Source organism: Protopterus annectens, chromosome 11.part0 (assembly GCF_019279795.1).
Source record: "Protopterus annectens isolate FY-2018-M chromosome 11.part0, PAN1.0, whole genome shotgun sequence".
In the NCBI taxonomy this organism is placed as follows: Eukaryota; Metazoa; Chordata; order Ceratodontiformes; family Protopteridae; genus Protopterus; species Protopterus annectens.
The window spans coordinates 181858790-181879425 of NC_056745.1; the positions used below are offsets into that span (position 1 = coordinate 181858790).

Genomic DNA, 20636 nt, shown 5'->3' on the forward strand with positions numbered 1-20636 from the left:
CTTAAAGAGGGTAGTCTCTTCTTCATGCATCTCTTTGGCTATATTCATAATCTTAATGGGCTGCCTTCAACACAGATCAAATGGACTGGAACAAGTGGATGGCTAGGAAACTTCTCTGGTAGCAGAAATAAGATAAGGTAAAAGGGAATCCTGTTTTTTCCCATTCTTAGCCATAACTCTTCTTACAATTGATTTCAAAATCTTTTTAAACTGTTTAACAACCCTACTTGTTTGGAGATGGTGAACTGAAATAAGAAGCTTTGATTTTTACAAAAAAAAATAAATAAATAAAAAACTGACACAATTCTTTCATGACCATTGAGACAAAAGGGGGGGGGGGTCCCTGTTGTAATTCTGAGACCCATAATTATGAGCCCAAGAATTATGAAAAAAACACTGAAAAACTAATCTAGAAGAGTAAATGTCAAAAATTGCTCCCTATTGAAATGTCAGCACTCAAAATGCTGAGTGTCAAAAAGCTGAAAAAAAAAGACAGAAAACACAGTAAAAGAGTAAATCTTGAAAATTGTTCTTCTCCATAAAACTTCTTTTATTGGGGGGGGGGGGTTATATATCAACACTAGAATCACCATACCTCTAGTAGGTCCTGACATTTCAAATTGTTACCATAAAAATAAAAATCACTGCTCTCTTTTAAAATTAATATCATTATTTATTTATTTTTTATAATGTGGCAAGTTCCCCCTGCACCACCAGTGTAGAGGGCTTTACCTCCCCACACCCCTTCTTATATATTCTAACGATGAGATCACCTACCATAGGAAAAATGGAATACTTCAAGGCAAAGAGATCTCAGATTTAGCATATCTAAGTCCCCATTTTCACACATTCAATTTCATTACTCCAGGACACTTAACAAATTTTTGAATTTAAATCCATTGCCTATAAAAAGGTGTTCCTTGTTAGATTAGAATCACTTTTGGTATTCCTATAGATTTAGCAGTTCATCTCCACATAGGAATAACCTCTCGAAAATGTGCAGTGCAGTGCATACTCTCCAATACATATATATATATATATATATATATATATATATATATATATATATATACATATATACACATACCCTTTTGTGGTTTTAAATAGGGAGTCCAACTATGTTTATAGCTATCCACTCAAAGGTAACCTCAATAATGGCCAGTGGAACTTGGGTCAGCTAAAGGCAGGATTTTTGTTCTTTGACAAGTCAAGGCAAGCAGAATATTTTTCAATTGCTGAAAAAAAAACATTTAGCCAATAAAATCTTAGTTTTTTGTACACCTAAGTACTCCCCCCCCCATATCAGTACAAGTTAGCTTTAGTACAAGCTGCCTAAAGTGCTGAGGTGTCAACAACTATCATTCTATCCTGTTCCTTTTTTTTGTCAACAACATACAAAAGGTACTTGGAAAGCTCAAAATATGGATACAGAATAGGAAAGGCTGTATTGTCTATTTCCCTATAAACAACTTGAATATTCTTTCTGGTTTCTCTGAGTGTCTCTTTCCACTGCTTATTATTAAAATTATGACGGCTGATGTTTAAGTACTTCAGCACTCCTTCAGCTCTGTCTACATGAGAGGTAAGGTCATTCATCCTTCGCTAAATTTTCTGACGCTACTTAACTTGACCCTTTCCTATCCAATGATGGGACATTACTGCCCTCTTCTAACTGATTAGACTCTTCTCTGAACCCTGACTCAGCAAGGGTGTAGTTCCCTGATCCATGAAAAGGCTTTTATTCTGTCTCCCAGATAAATCAAACAATTACAAGAATGCAGTTTGCTTCAATGTTCTTTTAACTTCTGTTACTACTGAAAAATATATTTTTCTACTTCCCTCTTTCTCTACAACAACAGTGTTAGACTGCGGCGCCTCACATTCCTTTCTTCAGAATTCTAGCAGGTTAGGACAGGCTTCACCTAAAATTACATCATAGACCAAATCAGAGACACCACCTTCAGAAAATCAGTTTACTCCAAGGGCAGCATGTGGTTCCATTTCTGCTGAAGGTTACCTCCTTTTGAAACCCTGCAAACACACAGACACACACCCTAGTTTTCTAAAGTCCATTTGTGTTCAGGTACCAAAATTTCACTCAATAATTTTAACATGCTGTTTGAATCCAAAAATGCATGTGCAGGTATTCTCTACACCCTTGCTTCACACCTTCATCAGTTGGCTAGTTACATAATTCCAATAATTCCAAGCACAGCTTGATTTACAAGAAACTGTTGTGATTCCTATAAAGGAAAACACGTTAGTGCACATATTACACTGTATCACACATCTCAACTTCTCAGCAAAAGAAATCTGGACAAAGTCAGAAAAAATGGGGGGCAAAGGCCCAAAAATAGGGACAGATTTTAAATATTGCTCCTATAAATTTAACAAGTTGCCAGTATTATGGGTTTTGCATTATTATTTATTTCCGCAAGGATATGAAGTCTGAAACTGAAATGTCTGTCATTATTTACTATTATTTAGTGACTTCAGTCCTCAATGATTTGCCAATAACCGCAAATTTTATGCAGAACAGACTGAAAATAAGAGGCAAAAATCTGGACATTCTCTGAAAATCTGGACAGTTGAGAGGTATGCTGACTGCATACTTTCACTGGCTAAATGAGAATTTTCAGCAAAGTGTCAAAGATGATACTCTTGAAACATTTTACTTGATCTGTTTTATGCTCACTTCAAACATTTTTCTGGTCTTTATTTTTAAACTCTCTAAGAGCTGTGCAATACTGAGTTCTAACTCCGATATTAGCCTTAATATACTTCCTGGAAATCCACAGCTATCACGTCTTTCCACTCATTCTATGAGTTAATCCACATGGTGAGTTTTCTTGTGACACCCATGGTGTTGTGGCACCTAGCAAACTCCTTAAGAAATGGTCAAGGACAATCATCTCCACTACCTTTGGGGCACTGTTGCTAGATAAATAATGTCAACCATCTGTGAATGAGATGGCTTCTCCACAGTCTAGACCCAGGCATGGAACTTATGGGCCCTTACATCAGGTGTCACACCACAGTGGAACACTATTTCTGCTTTCAATCTGCCATAATTATTAGCACTGGTAAACTCTAGTTTACAGTAAGCTTTCTGTTATTCTCTAGAAATAAATGGAGTAACAACCTTGACTCTCACATTGTAGACCAACCTTCACATTCAATCACCCTTTCGAATGTTAAAAAGGTTTCTGCATCACTGTTTGCATTTATCTTCTGCAGAAAGGAATTGGCTTTAATATGAAATATTCCTTTTTGGCCCCCTCAAATGGATTAGGAACACCTGCAGGTGGAGTTTGGGTTTCCAACAGATAACTATACTTTTCTTGTAGGGCTAACACATTGTGCTGGTGTGTAGAAATATTCTCCTGAAATGCTTTTACACTTTCCAGTTAATCTTTAGAACAACATTTGACTTACTTCCTGCATATTCTGTTGAAAAGTTTGCTGATGGTGACTGTTTTTCCTGAAAACACTTCGAAAGCTTTCTCTGTTTTCTAACATAATGCAACAGATGTGTCCAAATGGCAAATAACCCTCTTGTTGCCACATGGTTTCCCTTGCAAGGCAAGGGTATAAAATTATTCACATTTGTATCCAGTCAGAAACTCAAGCTTCTCACTACCGCAAGGCTTAAGGTACTAATGTCAGCAAATAAAATGATAAGATATCTGGGCTTACAACTTCAGGAAACTCAGTTCAAATTCTCAGTCTTTCTTATAATGGGGTTTATGATAACACAGTCTGCGAATAATTTTGTAAAAATGGTCTCAGTTCATTATTACTTGTTACTATCCCAGTCTTCACAGTTGTTATCAACAGACACCTGTGCTGATTTCAGGCTGAGGGCCGGTAGTAGATGCGATCAGCCATTTTTGACCCATTTTCTAATCAGTTTAGGATTAAATTTTGCCCAAATTTTCCGGCACGTGATATCTTGAGGTATGTCTGCAAAGGACTGGGGAATAAAAACACAATCTTACAGTTTTTAAGTGAAATATTAACTTTTACTAAAAGCAAATAACCAAAACAAAGTAGAGTTTTTTCACTCCAAAATACAAGTGAGCACAAGAGCACTGAGTGGTGGAAACAAAAAAAAATGCAGGAATGTAGCTTGTTTCAATATCCTATTAAATTCTGTATAGGCTTTGGGCTTATTTTACTTACACATAACATAGTTTATTTATTCATAGCAGAAAAAAATATAGTTCCTATAGCACAGCTCAGTACAAAACTCCATCTTTAGCTAGTTCAGTCTTTCTTCCAGAAGACAGGAGTGAAGGGTCATATCCTAATATATAGCAGGTTTGAACAAACTGCAGGAACAATAAGCAGACTTTCACTCATTGGCAAACACAGATCCTTCTCCTGTCAGTCACATAAGTAGCAGAATACGACAGGGTCACCGATACTTCAAGAAGAATAAGATAGACTCAGATTCACAAGTATTCTCAGTAGCTATAGCACTCTGCAGTTTTAGGGTAAAATCTAGTAGTCCTTAGTTTGATGGAAAATCCACGGGATGAAATACTATTTTTTTCCACAAAAGGAAATGACTGCTTCACCAACATAACCAACTCTTCCTCGAAAGCAGAAGATTTTTAAATCTCCTTCATACAGCTCTACCCTGACGTAGCTTCCACCAACTACAGCCAGCCCAGTTTTAGTTTCTGTAAGGAATTAAGGAATTGTGCAGCTACTTTCACGCCATACCAAATCACGCCAAGACTTATTAAAGTATACTCTGTCTATAGTTCAGCCATGTTGTGCCAGATGGATTATATGCCTTCTCCCTTTGTTCATTCTCCTTCCATGCCACAAAATGTCCGCCCTAATCAATCTTTGTAAAAGCAATGACTCCCTAAATATCCACACCAAAGAACTCAAACTTCATCAACAAATAAATAAGAGTTGGTGGTGGGATGAGTTCCTAACACAACACATCCCCCACTTTGGAATACGTTTCTCCTACACATCAAACAAAGTCTCAAAGACTGGGTGTTTTTTCATAAATTCACCCCCTTGATTTGTCTCTGCAGCCTTCCTTAAAAAGTGGTGAGCACAATCAAAACACAGCAAACCCAGTAGCAAGGTACACTGACTTACTTGGTTAGACTCCTGTATGGATTTTAAGACTACTTTCCTAGTATCTACTTGGGAATCTATGAACAGTTAATGGTCCTACAAAACAGGAAACCTTCTAGTTAGTCACAGGATTGTTCTCACAATCAAGAAATTCAGTGATGGTCTAAAATAATACCTCAGAATTGATGCCAGCTGTAACTTTGTTAACGTACTTAACATCTTCTCTAAAACAACACTTCAAAAGCAATGTCAGTTGTTACTCTGTTTAAGCACTTAAGTAATGCATCGGCAGATATCCTTCAAAAGTGTAAAGATGTTCTGTGAACCTAACTTAATACCCAAATACTATGCTGCTTGGCAAGAAGTTGAGTGAAGCAATTCTACTCTGGTTATCTCAACCAGTGACCAATGCTTGGGTTACTTAGTACTAAGTGTGTTATGTTGACTGTTATCTTATAGAACTGTACTTTTAAATTGTTTTGATTTAATTATGTAAAAGCATTGTAACAAAAAGTGTTCTTAAGTTCTATTTACTTGCCCTCTCAGTTTCACATTGCAAATTTTGGAGTAAAACACATAAAGTGCTATGGTAGAAACCATTGCTTAGCATATTATTTTAAGCTTGACACTAAACACATTACAAACAAAAATAAGCAATTAAAACAATCAACATATCTAAGATATAAAAGAAGAATGACATTTAAAAGCCTAAAAAATAGCAGACTTTATTCAGGCCTTCAAAAACAGGCATGATTTGGGGACCTCTTTAAGTAGTCCACTGTGGTGTACTCTGTGTGATGTCTGTGCAGAGAATTCAAAAGGAGCAAGGCCTAAGTCAAAACTGACTGAAAGCCATTTAAAGCAGATAATTGAGAATCCCCAGCAGCCCCCGTTCAGCTGACTAATGGGTTCTAGAAGGATGATAAAGAATTAAGAAATCACTGAGACACAATGGGTGCATATCATGTGGAGGTTGGTATGCTATACCAGCAGCCTGTCCATGACTCTCGAAGCTATCAGATGCCAGTGGAGGCCCTGCAACACAGGAGTAATATGATCACAATGCCTAATGTGACAAGAAAGGTGACAGAGGCAAAAAAAATCATGAATCCCACCTTCAGATTCTAGTCGGATCAATGCAGCACAATGTGTGTGGACCTTACCCTTATACAAATAAAGATGCCAACTTAAGAAATTTCTTTGAGAAAGCCACATGTAAATGCCACACAAAGCAAGGAACACATGACAGCAAACCCACACTACTCCTCTCACTGCAGCCACTTACAGTTAGCTCATCCACAGATAACTAAACATACTTGCATTACTGCTTCCATTATTACTCTATTTCCTCTTTCTACTTTTCCACCTTACCTATGTTCTACAGGCATTCATTTTCCCCTTCCATAACACGTCTCTCCACTTGCTGACCCTAATCCCTCAATCTATATGAAGTGTTTGTGTTACAACTATTCTGTATTTGCCTTTTCCTTCCCTACTTCAATTTGCATACCTTGCTTTGATTCTACTTTTCATTGTGATCCTTTTAGCAGGGCATCTCTGATATCCACTCTGTATGTAATGCATGTATATATTGTGTTTTGTTAGTCACTCTACATATAATGTCATGCATATATTGTCTTTATACTTTCAAGCCAATGCTGATATTGACTTTGTGTGTGTGTGTGTGTGTGTGTGTGTGTGCATGTGTGTGTGTGTGTGTGTGTGTGTGTGTATATATTTATATATATATATATATATATATATAGCTATCTATATATATATATATATATATATATATATATATATCTATATCTATATATATATATATACATATATATATATACATATATATATATATATCTATATATATGTATATATATATATATATATATATATATATATATATATATATATGGGTCTACTACGGTTGATTGAAAACTCACTTGATTGAAAATGAAATTACTAGGACCACTTCACTGAAAGCTCACTTTACCCCACTGTAGTGCAAGCCTGGAGTTAGTATATAAAGTAAGGGGGAGTGGGGGGCATAGCCCCCCACATTGCGGGGTGTTGGGGGCTATATCTTGGTTATATATTCTCTTTTGGAAACAGTTATTTATTGCACTTGTAAGTATCACTGTGTATAGTTTAAAATGTTTATAATATGTGTGGGGCTACACCCCCACAACCCCCAATGTGGTGGGGGCTGTGCCCCCCACACCCCCCTTACTTTATATACTAACTCCAGGGTCGCACTACAGTGGGGAAAAGGCCATTTATGAGTTTCAACTAAATGAGTTTCAAAGAAATGAATTTTCAGTGAAGTGAGCTTTCAGTGAAGTGGTTCTAGTAATTTCATTTTCAGTCAAGTGAGTTTTCAATCAACCGTTGTAGACCCATATATATATTGTAGTTCATGGGTACAGAGTTTTTACCAAAGGGGATGACAATGAACTTTTTGGCATTGAGCTGAGGCCATGGCTTTGACACCAGGCATCTGTCTCAGTGAGGTCCTTTTGTAGGATGTCCACATCGTTAGGAGTTTCGATTATGGCTCCTAATTTGCAGTTATCTGTGAACTTCATTAGCCAAAGACCTTCTGTGTTAGCCTGTAGTTCAGAGAAGTAGATACCAAACAGGAGAGGACCCAGGACTGAACCCTGTGGTACTCCACTTGTCACTGGTCTGAAGTCGGATTTGGAGTCTGCTACTTTCACAGTGTGGGTTCTGTCAGTGAGCCAGTTGCCAACCCATCTTGTGACATAGGGGTTTATACCTAGTTTACTGAGTTTATCTATAATTCCAGAGTGGGGGATGGTGTTGAAAGCCTTGACAAGATCTAGATAGGTTGTATGAACCACCTTACCCTTGTCTACAGCTTTGGTGACTTCTTCAAAGAAGTCTATCAGGTTTAGGAGTCATGATCTGCCTTTTACAAACCCGAACTGGGTGGGGTCCAGAGTTTGGAGATTACCAATGTCTTTGTTTATAAGTTCCATGATGATACGTTCCATGGCCTTGTAGACCAGGCTTGTCAGGCTAATGGGGCGGTAGTTCCTGGGGTCCATGGTGGCTCCCCTCTTGTGGAGTGGGATAACCATCGCTGTGCACCATTCAGCAGGCACAAAGCCTGAGGTGAGGCTATGATTGAACATGGTACTTAGGTGGGGTGCCAGTTTGTTCTGTAGTTCATGTAGAACGTAGCCTGGGATGTTGTCTGGTCCCATGGATGCTATGTTCTTGGCTTTGGAGAGTGTGGTTTTTACCTGTGCAGCCGTGATTACAGGAACTTTGCATTCTTCCAGTATAGAGATGGGCTCTTTAGGGGGTGAGAGGGGGGTAAAGTTAGCACTGAACCTATCTGCCAGGATGTTGGCAATATCAGTTGGGTCTGTATATTTAGTGCCATTGTGCTGTAACTCAGAGCAGATCTGAGTGTTGCCATTGAGATTCTTGACATAGCTATAGAATGCTTTGTGGTTGTCTTTAGAATCAGTGGCGATTTTGTTTTCATAACTAGCTTTGGAGGATTTTATCAGGGATTGTAGCTTCTTACCGAGGCTGACCAGGGAGCTCCTCCACTCATGGGATTTTACTCTCTTTTGCAACAGTTTTTTCCTTCTGTTGTACAGTTTATTTATGGCAGGGGACCACCAGATTGGCTTCCTTTTTTTGGAGGACAGCATCTTGGTTCTGTTTGGGATAGCACAATCGATGCACTCATGTAAGTGCTTATAAAGTGCAATTGTGTAGGATTCAGTAGTCATAACTGTATTGTCCATCTGCATGGGTGTCATGAAGTTCACCACTTCTGTCTTAAGAAGCGTGAAGTTGGCTTTGGAGAAATTTGTTACCATGGTTTCCTTAATGGGGGGTGGGGGCAGGATGTGGATATCTAGGGTAATTAGCTTATGGTCAGATCGGACCAATGAGGCATTGACTTCAGGTGTAGAACACTGGTCACTCATGTTGGTAATGACTAGATCTAGGATATTTCTTGCCCCTGGTGGGGGTGTGGATAAGTTGATCCAGGGCATTGGAGTTTATGTATTCCAGAAAGCGTTGAGTGAAGAAGCTGGTACATGAGTAGTTTTCCCAATTAATGGTGGGGTAGTTGAAATCGCCCATTATTAGGGTGTTTGGTTGAACCCTAATATTTTCCAGTACGTCAAGAAAAGAGGAGTGGGAATCCTGGGGCATGGTGGGTGATCTGTAGCAAGCTACAATTTGGAGTGCAGTTTTGCCCAGAGTTTGTTGCACTTGGATAACCTCGGCTGCATTATGCTGAGCAACTAGCCTGGAGATGTGGATATCCTTAATGAATATAGGCACACCTCTGCCTTTGGTGTTCCGGTCCAGGTTACATGGCCGAAAAGTGTGGTATGAGTTATAGCCTGGTAGTGCAGGGGTGCTCTCTGAAGCCTTGAACCAGGTCTCAGTCACTGCACAAATATCGATGTTCTCCATTTTAAGGAGTGCCTCGAGTGAGTGCATTTTGAGATTTAGACTTCTAGCATTGAGTAGCATCACCCTCAGTTTTTGCTTGCCTGTTCCTGTTACAGTGGTGAATTTGTCATTTGAACCTTGCCTAAAAAAGGCACTATAGGGGCGGTAAGGACCTTAGCCAGTATCCGGAATCCCAGGGGTGACAGGTGCAGGCCATCTCTGGCAAAGCATCGTGGTCTGTCGACCATGTCATCCCAGGCAGACAGATACTGGATCCCTTTAGAATGGCACCAGAAGCTTAGTCAATTGTTGAAGTCAATAATTTTTTCCTTGTACTGCGGCATCATTCTGGGTGATGGCAGAATGCTACTCTGGGCTAGGGTCATACCTGTCTGGGCTACAAGATCGGAGAGCTCTTCCATGTCTCTTTTCATGTACAGCTTCTGTCTCCCTCCTTTTAGTATCACATCATGTATTTTAGCAAGGGCATGAGAAATAAAGTTGACAGACATTATCAGATCCTGGGTTCCTGCTATTCCAAATATTACCATCTGATGTAGAAATATGTCAGTCAAACTGCACTTCAGGTTGGCATCTGCCCCCCTCAAAATTCTATCAAAATTCTGGTAGAATTTATTTATTTATTTATATTTGTTGACCAGTGCTGATCTCAATAGATCTTTTTTCAGACTCAGCCCAGGAGCACTGTCTGTTTAAAGGACTTTCTCACAGTCACACATTTAGGCAATGGAGACTGAGGGAGTCAAACCTTGGACCACTGGATCACAGGAAACAGCTTGCTAACAGCTCCATAATCCTTTGTGTCAATTTCCAGACCAATAACAGATAATGACAGAGCTGGATGAAGCACTAACTGCATTCCAACTGCAGTGGACTTGAATAGTGGTCCATGTATCACAGAATCAGAGACACTGTCTGGGGAAGGAGTGGGGGAGTGAGCTCCATCATCTATGCACAGGGGGATAAGTGAGCTCCATCATCTATGCACTCATCTGTGGGGTATATAGCACTGATTTCATCCTGCAGCAGAAGTGAGGGAAGGCCTGGAAATGTACTTTATATGGTGGGGACATATAAGTGATAGCACAGTGAACAAAAGTACATGCTCTCAGTTGAGTGTCGTGGGGGGAGGCATGCACCTGCACTGGGTTCAATGTAGGAAACACTGCAGCATACTTTCCGGCTGCTAAGAGGGCTGCAGTGACATTCAAAATATTTTTTTTTTGCCAAACTATCCATGAAATGACAGGGGAGTTCCTCAGTTCCTTCCTCTCTCTTGTGGAGTTTTCAAACATCAGGGAAATAAACTGAGTGAATATGCATAGGATTAATGGGCCACAGAAATGGTGACATAAGATTAATATTTATTTATTTTATTTAACATTTATTAACCGGGAAAGTCTGACTTGGAACGAAGCCAATTTCAGGGGAGAAATGCTCCAATAATAACTGACAGAATAAACTACCAGCCAAGATTTTGCTGAATCGGTTTCACTAGTAGCATCTGAAAGCAGCAGGGACAGCTGACATGAAATACCCAGACATTGCGAGGTTTTGTTGTTATTCTCTAGGGCAGTAAACACTTAATGATGCACATACACTAAGTTCCTCTGTTGACCACAAGAAGAAGATGGGGTCAGAGGTGAGTATCGCCTTATGTATTAAAGGCAGCTCAGACCAAAGCAATGATGTCTTCTCGTCTCTGTGTGTCTCTATGTGTCATGCTTCTATGCAACAACAGTAGATATTACTCTGTGAAAGAAAACATAATACCCTCAAAGTAATACGGCTACAAAGCAACTGAGGCAACTCTTTGAGAACATATTTTGCCACCTACCAACTTGCTATTCACACTCAAAGGTATAAGTAAATGTAATGAAATCCCCCTAAAGCTTACTGCACTATGGGTATATGTAGTCCACTAGGTTGCCACATACTCGCTTGTGATTCTTCCCTGAGGTCATGTGGGTCACAGTTAGGGTGCTAACCCTCTGTGCCACAAAACAAACCACATGAAGCTAGAAACTTTAGGTAAAACCACAGCTTTTCAGCACTAAATTGTTGTTTTCAGATGTGACTTTATTCTATGAAATACATCATGTATGGAAGCCAATGAAAGGACAAAGTCTGTTTTGACAAAACTGTCTTTAGACACAAACAATGGACTGTTCTGAAACTCATTTGTTCATTTTCCAATACCTGCATTACCAAGGCCATGAGGGAGCTGAAGTCTATTCCAGAAACCAGAAGGTATATGCAAGACAACCTATTCTGAACAGGATGGAAGTCGCTCCCACAATACATGCACAAACACACATACATATATGTACATATGCACACACACACACACACACACACACACACACACACACACACACACACACACACACACACACACACACACACACACACACACTATATGTGCAATTCATGGGATAGTCAGTTAACTAACATTTTTTTTTGTTAAGCAGGAAATTGTAACATAATTTTCATACAATTTAAATCAGCTACAAATTAATTTATGAAAATCAACACCAATGGGTTCGGCAACTGCTACAGTGGGTCAATTCTTGTCAAACAGAAGCGAAGTACAGAAATTATTTGCCATTTACAGTCTTATAAACACTGTTTTGCAGCTCAGTTGTTATTTTTGTATGCAGATTGTTATCCTGTACTAACTAAATAGTCTCACCTGCTGCTGCAGCAAGCTGTAAGGGGGTCTCGCTGTAGTTTTCCTCCCCCTGTACCAAAGAACCTTCTACATTTGCTCCAGCATCAAGCAGCAGCTGTTAAAAAGATATACCGTTTTATTAAATGGTAACATTTCACAGCAATGCTATAAAATATATCATATGAGAAAAGATGCAAAAAACTGAGAAGGGTTTGCATTTAAGGTGTAACTGCATATTTTTAAATCGGTACTTATCCTAACTGATTGCAGGTACCTGCTACTAATACAGCCACAAGAGGTCTTCAAACATACATTTTAAGTGACACCCATTAATAAACATATTTTTCTAAATCCATTTAAAATGTTTCTTTGGCTGTTCTATTTTATAAAATGGCAAGATGACTAACACAGTCTGCAAACAGTATTTCATGTGAGGATGTGTGCACGTCAGAATGACACGGAACCTCATAGGTTGTTGAGAATGAATACAGCGATCATGTGTAAACAGACACCACTAAAATGCAGTATCATTTTAACACAAGTCATAATATGTGTTATAGCAATTATACAATGGCATGTTCATAATATGCAGAAATATAAAGTAACGTCAAGAAATTCATAATTTGATTTTTCTTCTTTTTACATAGAAACATGTGAAGAAAAAATAAAAGTTTTCCTGTGAGACAGTATACACTCCTGTATATCGCTTACTGCTGTGCTACAATGCACATTAGTGAGACCACTAGCATTCATGAGGGGCTTACATCCATTTTGTACTTATTTCCACTTTATTTCTCTCACATTATCTCTTTACACCTCCTGCCACCTCAGTTTTGGATTGATTCCATAATGCACCACTGCCATAGGACCACATCCACCTGAATTTCCAGATGAGTCCACCAGATGATAACAGTGCCTGACAGGAAATATGTCTCATGACATGGATGTACTCATATTCAATGCGACTGCCCTGCGAGATGCAGAGTCTCACCACATCTCTGAGTTGTACTTATTCCTCTCCTTTGAACTGTGAATTCTTACCTCAATGTACGTACCATTATTCTGATTTCTACAGATCATGTAGTAACCAACTTGTCTATGTTACATACCGCATGGCTTTAGTTTGTATGACTTACACTCAGCTCCTGAACAGTGACACTGGTCCATTTTGAGTAGTACAATTACTCTAGCTAACGATTGTTAAATGAGAAATAAAATTGTACACAATTCTGTGAAAAAAAACATGGTTGGTCACTCCATAATATCAAAAGTGCCCTATCACACAGGGTTCTGAAACTCTTCTTACGAGTGGATTGTCTAGGGCATCTTTCTAAGCAAGTAGGCTGAGGGCATTATTGCTCAATCAATGATTATGTCAGAGGAAAAAAAAAATCAGTGAAGGTAAGTGAAGTATTTAAAAAGATCTTCAGGGCCATATACAAAAGGCATGCGATGATTGGCAGCATTCATATGAAGGAATGATGATATGGCATGGTGCAGTGTAGTTACTTTTAATTTACTATTGTACTTACTCTGCAGAGACTATGTGTCCTGTACATTACTTTAACACATTACCATTGCATTGAACACTGCTGTATCTCACAGCATAAAAACTTTGTGCTGTCTATCAGTCCTACACATCAAACATTGCGGACACTAACATGCCTCACTGTAGAATACTGTGTCACACTTGACAATATATACTTCATATTACTGACTGCTGTATTTAACGCCATACACTGGTACACTTTTCAAAGCACGCAGTTACAGGGTCATTGTATGCTGCACATACTAGTACATGCCACCATCTACTGTGCTGCACTCTGCTGTGTCTCATAAGGTAAAAGACTACACAATGGCAAGCTGGACGTTATGGCATTATATACTACTGTGTACTATCATTCCTCAGACTGCAGGTAGTTATATCATACCCAACCAACAAAGGATAGATGGATGGATAAATGAATAAATAAGTAAATAATGTAATACACTATGCTGTAGTTGACAGGGTCCTGGGGTGAAGATTTGGCAGGGATGATTATTTTCTTGGCTAGACTTATAAGGGCCAATAGCCTAGTATCGTCCTATGAACCTATGAATCTGACATTAATGCAGTGCAAACAATATAACTTCCTGTACACTGCAGCACCTCATAGTAGGCACAGATAGAGTTCAAAGGGCACAGATGTACTACATTCTACAAACTGCTGCATGTTAATGTAAATAACATTATCTCATATTATATACCATTACAATGCTAATTGGTATGCATTATATTTTAGCTAGCATTATCTTAGTTTGCCGGCTGCCTTAGTTATTTATTTTGTCTCCCGCTCTAGTCAACAAGTTATTCATCGAGTTATTCAATTTAAAACTAAAAACAAAAAGCTATAACTGATCATTCCTTGGCTGCCTGTAAATAAGGGAGAACGTGTTCATCTTCCTTAGTTCTTTGTATGCCACCATTTTTGCATACCAGCCATTTCATGAATTAATCTTCTGTCTATCAGTGACCACAGCTGATCCAGTCATTCCAGAATACAACAAAGCAGACATGAGTAAACGCACAGCTACTTCTCGGTTCCATGAAGTCACACATTTTTGGTACACTCTGCTGTTTTGCCCTAGCTATGATTGATGCATATCGCTGGCAAAAACTGAGTTTTTATCAACTAATTAGCCTCAGTCTGATTTCACCTGTAGCCCCCCTACACCTTTTATCACAGCATCAGACATCCATAGCAATAACCTCTACTTCTTTAAGTAAAAAGCACAACCTTATATTTGCCAGTGTTTATCTCCATATCTAGTTCTACGACAGACACTTTTAGCATGGCAAGCTATAACTTTTTACAAATTCCCAACAACAAACCTTCCAAGCTTGAAATCATCTTCTCACTCTCCAGTTCACGACTTGTTGGATAACCTTTAAATAATATGCATTCTAGGATTTGGTTCTTGTAAAAACCTATACTCCATCCTATCCGTATCAAAACAATGATTCTTTTACATGCACCCTAAAGCATAAAACTCTTCTGTATCCACATAATTCTGCAGTGTTCATTCACCCATTGCATATTCCACTTTGTTCACCGCATATGTTATGTTTCAAAAAAAAAAAAGAATGCCACATTGCAGAGGATTACATCTTTGGTAAACTGTTCTAATACATACATACATCAGTACACCTCATGTTGCAAACATCACGTTGAAAAACATATTTGATAGTGTATAGTAAATTACTATACATAATATTTTATACTGCATTTCTATTTGTTAACTGGTAAATCTGTTTGGCACAAGGCCCCTTTCATGTTCTGGTTGAATGGTTTGCTCAGATGAAGGCTAACGGAATAAAATTTACGACTACAATAAACTAGTGACAGGTTTAATCGGACTGTAGTATGTCACTGGGAACAACATCTCAATGTAGTCTGTATTTTGCACTGCAGATTACTAAAAAATAGTGTGATTTAGCAGAATATAAACTCAATCCAGTAATACTTCACAATGTATACAAATATGTTTCATACTACAAAATGGTCTTAGGCTATACTGTTACATATTATTCTACACAGATATACTTTATATTGTATGTGTTTATATTACACGCAAAAGACTAGTAAACTTTGCTTGCGCCTCATACTGTAAATTGCTTTACAGTGTATTTCATGTTTTACAAAGCTATGCATCATTCCATAAACTTCTGGGCAAGCTGCTAATCTGTATACCTCCAATTCTGTTTTGGTGTATAGCATACTGTTTACTAATTTGTGTGTCACTGTGTACAGTTACAGCACACATTGCAGACTCTTAGATCATATGATAAACTGGAACACCATATGTGGTAAACTAATAGCAGGCTCCTTCCAAACTGGAAGCGAGTGCAATGCACCAGTTAACTGCAAGCTTAACTAAACAGGGTGCCTACAGTTTACAAACCAAACATAACTTTTAACAGTACAGCAGAATTGCTCTCCATTTCTAGGACTTTCTAAGCATAAAACTAACAAAATGCTCATGATAATATAACACATTTCAATTAGAACTGTCTCCATATGAAGATACTTTCAGTTAAAAATATTAACAGCACAGCATAATTTCTCAGCACCACAATGAATATTGAACAAATATACTTTACCCTTACACACAATTCTCATTCTAGTGCTAACAAGAGACAGCAGTATAAATCCAGTTACATAAATTTCTTCAGTACTGCTTCTTTGAATTCTCTGTGCTTCCAATGAGCAATAACTCATACAGTATGGAAAGAAAGCCAAAGATGTGCCATCATACAAAAGGGATTTCATCTTAAATTCTGCAGCCAGAACTTGATTCATGGTCTTATGTTGTTTTGACAACATCAGCCAAAAGAGAAAAGAACCATTTATTGAATTCCTTGGCAGAACTCAAAAAGGTACACAAAGCCTCGATGAAATTTTGTCAGAAAATGCCAAAAAGGGTAGCCGGTAGCCAAGTTTTAACAAAAAGAATCTAGTCGCCATCCTTAACCCTTTCTTTTAAATCAGAAGTTCTAACTCCAGATGTCCTAACTTTACTATTCTAGAAACCTTATATGCCTCTGCAGTACCACATTTTCTGCCATCAAATTTGCACTAACTCCTATGATGCTCATCTACACTTCTATTGCACACTTTTTCAGTTCTTAGACTTCAGTTTTTACAGTTCTTGTCAAACTTCACCATTAACTCTCTTATACTTGTAAAAGTGTCTCACACAGCAGATTTTCCAAAGCAGACACCTGGAACTCTTTGCTGAACTTGACAGTTCTAAAGCATTCAGCTGTATTAAAGCTGCTTTTCTTTGGTACTTCAGACAAGTAGTTTGTTATTTAATGTACTGCCAGCAGTAACTTGCTCTCCAGTGCCTGAGTATGTCTGAACTACATAAACAAAACATTTAAATCTTAGACCACAAATCCACATAAAGTAACCATTCTGAATAAATCCAATATGGTTCTCCCCAAGGTGATTACCTTATGGCAATTGTAATGAAGTTGTTTCTTGTCAGATGACATGAAGATCTGTGATGCCTTGTGCCCGCTACATTGTGCTTTGCATTTCATGACTTCTGTACTATTATAATAGCTTACAGGCAGTTGGAGCACAGGGTTAAGGCTGTGAACTGTTGTTTCTTTTGGTACAGAGTTTGATTCTCTCAGACCTCATTTGCCTACTGAGTGACCTTCAGCAAGCCACTTAACCAAGCACTGTACCTCAGTCACCCCTGAAAAGTGACTGTGTGTCCAGTGAGCCTATCTGGTTAACAAATGGGTATTATGATTGCAATGGACTACTGCTAAATGTTGTATAATTCAATGTGTAGATCCTTGCTTCCTAAGTTTCTAATGAAAATTGTCCTGTCTATACCTCATCATCAGAATATATATAATGTAAATAAGTGTTACTTTACTGAAAGGATGGCGGGGCTCTAATAGACTACAGGATATAGCACTACAGTACGGCTGTACAAAGGAATTGCATATGTACCTGAAGCTACTGGAAGAAGCAGTTCAGGTGGGAGAAAATTTGCATAGCACTAGCTGCAACAGTCATGACATGACGAATAAAAAGTTGAGACACTACAGAGGTTCCTGACCAGGAAAATCCAGGGTCTCAAACATCTATCCTATACAAATAGGCTAAAAGCTCTGTCCCTCTACTCAGTCTCATACAGACTGCTCAGAGGTGACCTGTGTCTGGCATACAAGGCCGTCTCAGACTCAGCTTTGATGGAGTTGTTGCATATCATTAAGTCGAACTCCACTCGCACAACCCACACACAAGGTCTCAACCTGGTCTGTGACATTAATAGAACTTGTTGGCAGGATAGATTTGTGTCCCGATGACTCCCCCATCTGTGGAATAGACTTCCTCCCCATGTCAAGCAAAATACCTCACTAGCCCTTTTTAAGAGGAACCTGGACAACTGGATGGGAAACAGAAAATATACCCCTGGGATCCCACCTGTGTCCCTGCTGGACAGGGAAAACAGGTTCTGACTTTGTGGGAAGATGGGTGAAATTCTTGGTTAGGCTTATAAGGGCCTCTGGGCCAATAGCCTAGTATTGTCCTATGAACCTATGAACCTATTAGGTTAATATATACCATAATGGATACTGTAAAGGTGGACTTGTTTAATGCACACTATCTCTTGTCTTTCTGTTTATATATGGGATCCTGTTCAATGCAGAGTATAATGCTTCATACTTGTTTACCTTCCCCGTCCAGTATGTGCAGAACATTCTCTTGCCACTGGTGAGGACTTTATGCTATGCAGTACTTTGCATGAAAATGTGTGCTGCTGTAAGTAAAATTACACAAATAAGCATAAGCATTATGTGATGCTGTGCCATATTATGTACACCACAGCACTCTACTCTGTATATCATTAAACCTTATACTTCAGCCTGCAGTATATAATTTGAATGCTGCTACACCTCAAACTGTACATTGGTATAGAAAAAGGATGTACAAATCAGGAGAATATGCATCAGTCTGCACTACCACATTTTCTAATATATGTAGCCTCATAATGTACATAGGTTCCTCATAATTTGCACTATACTATATACTACTGCACCTCAGTCTGCACACAATTATATATTACTCTGTAGACTACTGTACCAGACTACTCACTCCTTTACCACATTCCGTACACTGCTGTGACTCCACTCTACAAAGCATTGTGCTTTAAAATGGCACATTTAATTTAGTGCTTCCCTATAATTCTTAGGACTACTGCACTTTGTTTTCCACTCTGTTGTATACTGCACAATACTCTGTGTAATTCTTTACACTGTTGTAGCTCAACTTCTTCAGTGTTAAAAGTAATATTTCACACTGGTAAACTTTAATTTGTCAAGAGTTGTAACTAATATTGTACACAGCTGAATCTAATTGCTTGCAATTTTGTACTTCACACACAATTAATGCACTACTCTGCATTATATTTAACACCTTTGTATGCAATTATTAGAATGCCAAAACCCTTCTTCAACATGGCAATGGATATGTTGCATGCTGTACTGCACACTGTTGCATTTTATTCCATAAAACCTGCACCTCATTCTGCACAAACTCATCTCCCCATTTCTCATGCTGTCACATCTCATCCTGTACACCACTGCATATTACAGTGTGCACTACTGTACTTCACACTGTACACTCTTACTCACTATTCCACATACTCGATCTGTAGTGCACACTATTGTGCCACATTTATATAGTGTTAAAGCCATACAATCATGCTTTCTTCTACACAGTGTTGTACTTCACAATGCAAATTACACAACTACATCATGTACTGCACTCTGTCTGACTTAATGCTCTGTGCACAGCTGTATGACATAGTTTACACAACAGCACCATAATCCTGTAGAATTACCTGACTCACATTTCACATCAGTGTATGTCATTCTGTAAACAGCTGCAACACACGCTATCTATTACAGCACCATATTCGGTACATTGCTATTGTCTTTCATTTCACACTAGTGTATGATGTTGTGTACATAGCTGTACCACACACAATTTATTGCATCACCACATTGTGCACAGTGCTCTGTATCACATTTCACAGTAGTATATGTCATTCTGTAAACAACTGTGCCACACAATAGCTACTACAGTACATTATGTGCAATGCACTACCTCATGTACCATACCAGTGTATGCCATTCTGTACATAGCTCTATGTCACACTACAAACAACACCTCTTGTGAAGTGCATTACCACTTGCTTCCTTCTTGTTTGCACTCAGTCAACTCTCTGCTCATCTTTCTCTGCTCTTTCCTCCTACTTCTGCTGAACATCTTCCTACATGCCCTTACAAACTGTTTCAGTTCCCAGATCTCTGTGTCTAGACAGCCAACCTCCATTTCATTCATAAGCCCCCTCCACACAACTCCCCGAGCTATACAGCATCCCTGCACACAGTGTATCTATCCCACATTTTCCTTTCTCCAAGCTATGACCCCTCTGACTTTATTCCCCTTTTGTTTTGCCTCCTTGTTTCCTTCTCTCTTTCCTCTGTATATTTTTTCAGTTTACTTTCTTGTTTTTTCTTCTTCTACCTTCTGCGTAGCATTCCTGAATGATAAACACTATCTCTCCTGATTACTTCCTGCTAAACCATAACCTTCTCTGCAATGCTTTGCCTACCTTATTTGGCCTGCGTCTGCCCATGCAGTAGAAAATGCAGTACAGTGCTCACTGCAGTCAACCTCTTAGTCACTGCACTACAGTAGTAAATGCAGCACAGTGCTGACTGCAGTCAACCTCTTAGTCACTGCACTACAGTAGAAAATGCAGCACAGTGCTGACTGCAGTCAACCTCTTAGTCACTGCACTACAGTAGAAAATGCAGTACAGTGCT

General features: G+C 38.7%; 1 protein-coding gene across 1 annotated transcript in view; it reads right to left on the bottom strand.

The window, feature by feature from the left end:
• BTBD11 (BTB domain containing 11) overlaps positions 1-20636 on the bottom strand; it is a 602423-nt gene that overhangs the window by 265567 nt on the left and 316220 nt on the right. The window contains exon 7 of the mRNA XM_044087588.1: positions 12260-12353. Coding sequence (XP_043943523.1) covers positions 12260-12353 — 94 coding nt within the window. The remainder of the gene's footprint in view (positions 1-12259; positions 12354-20636) is intronic.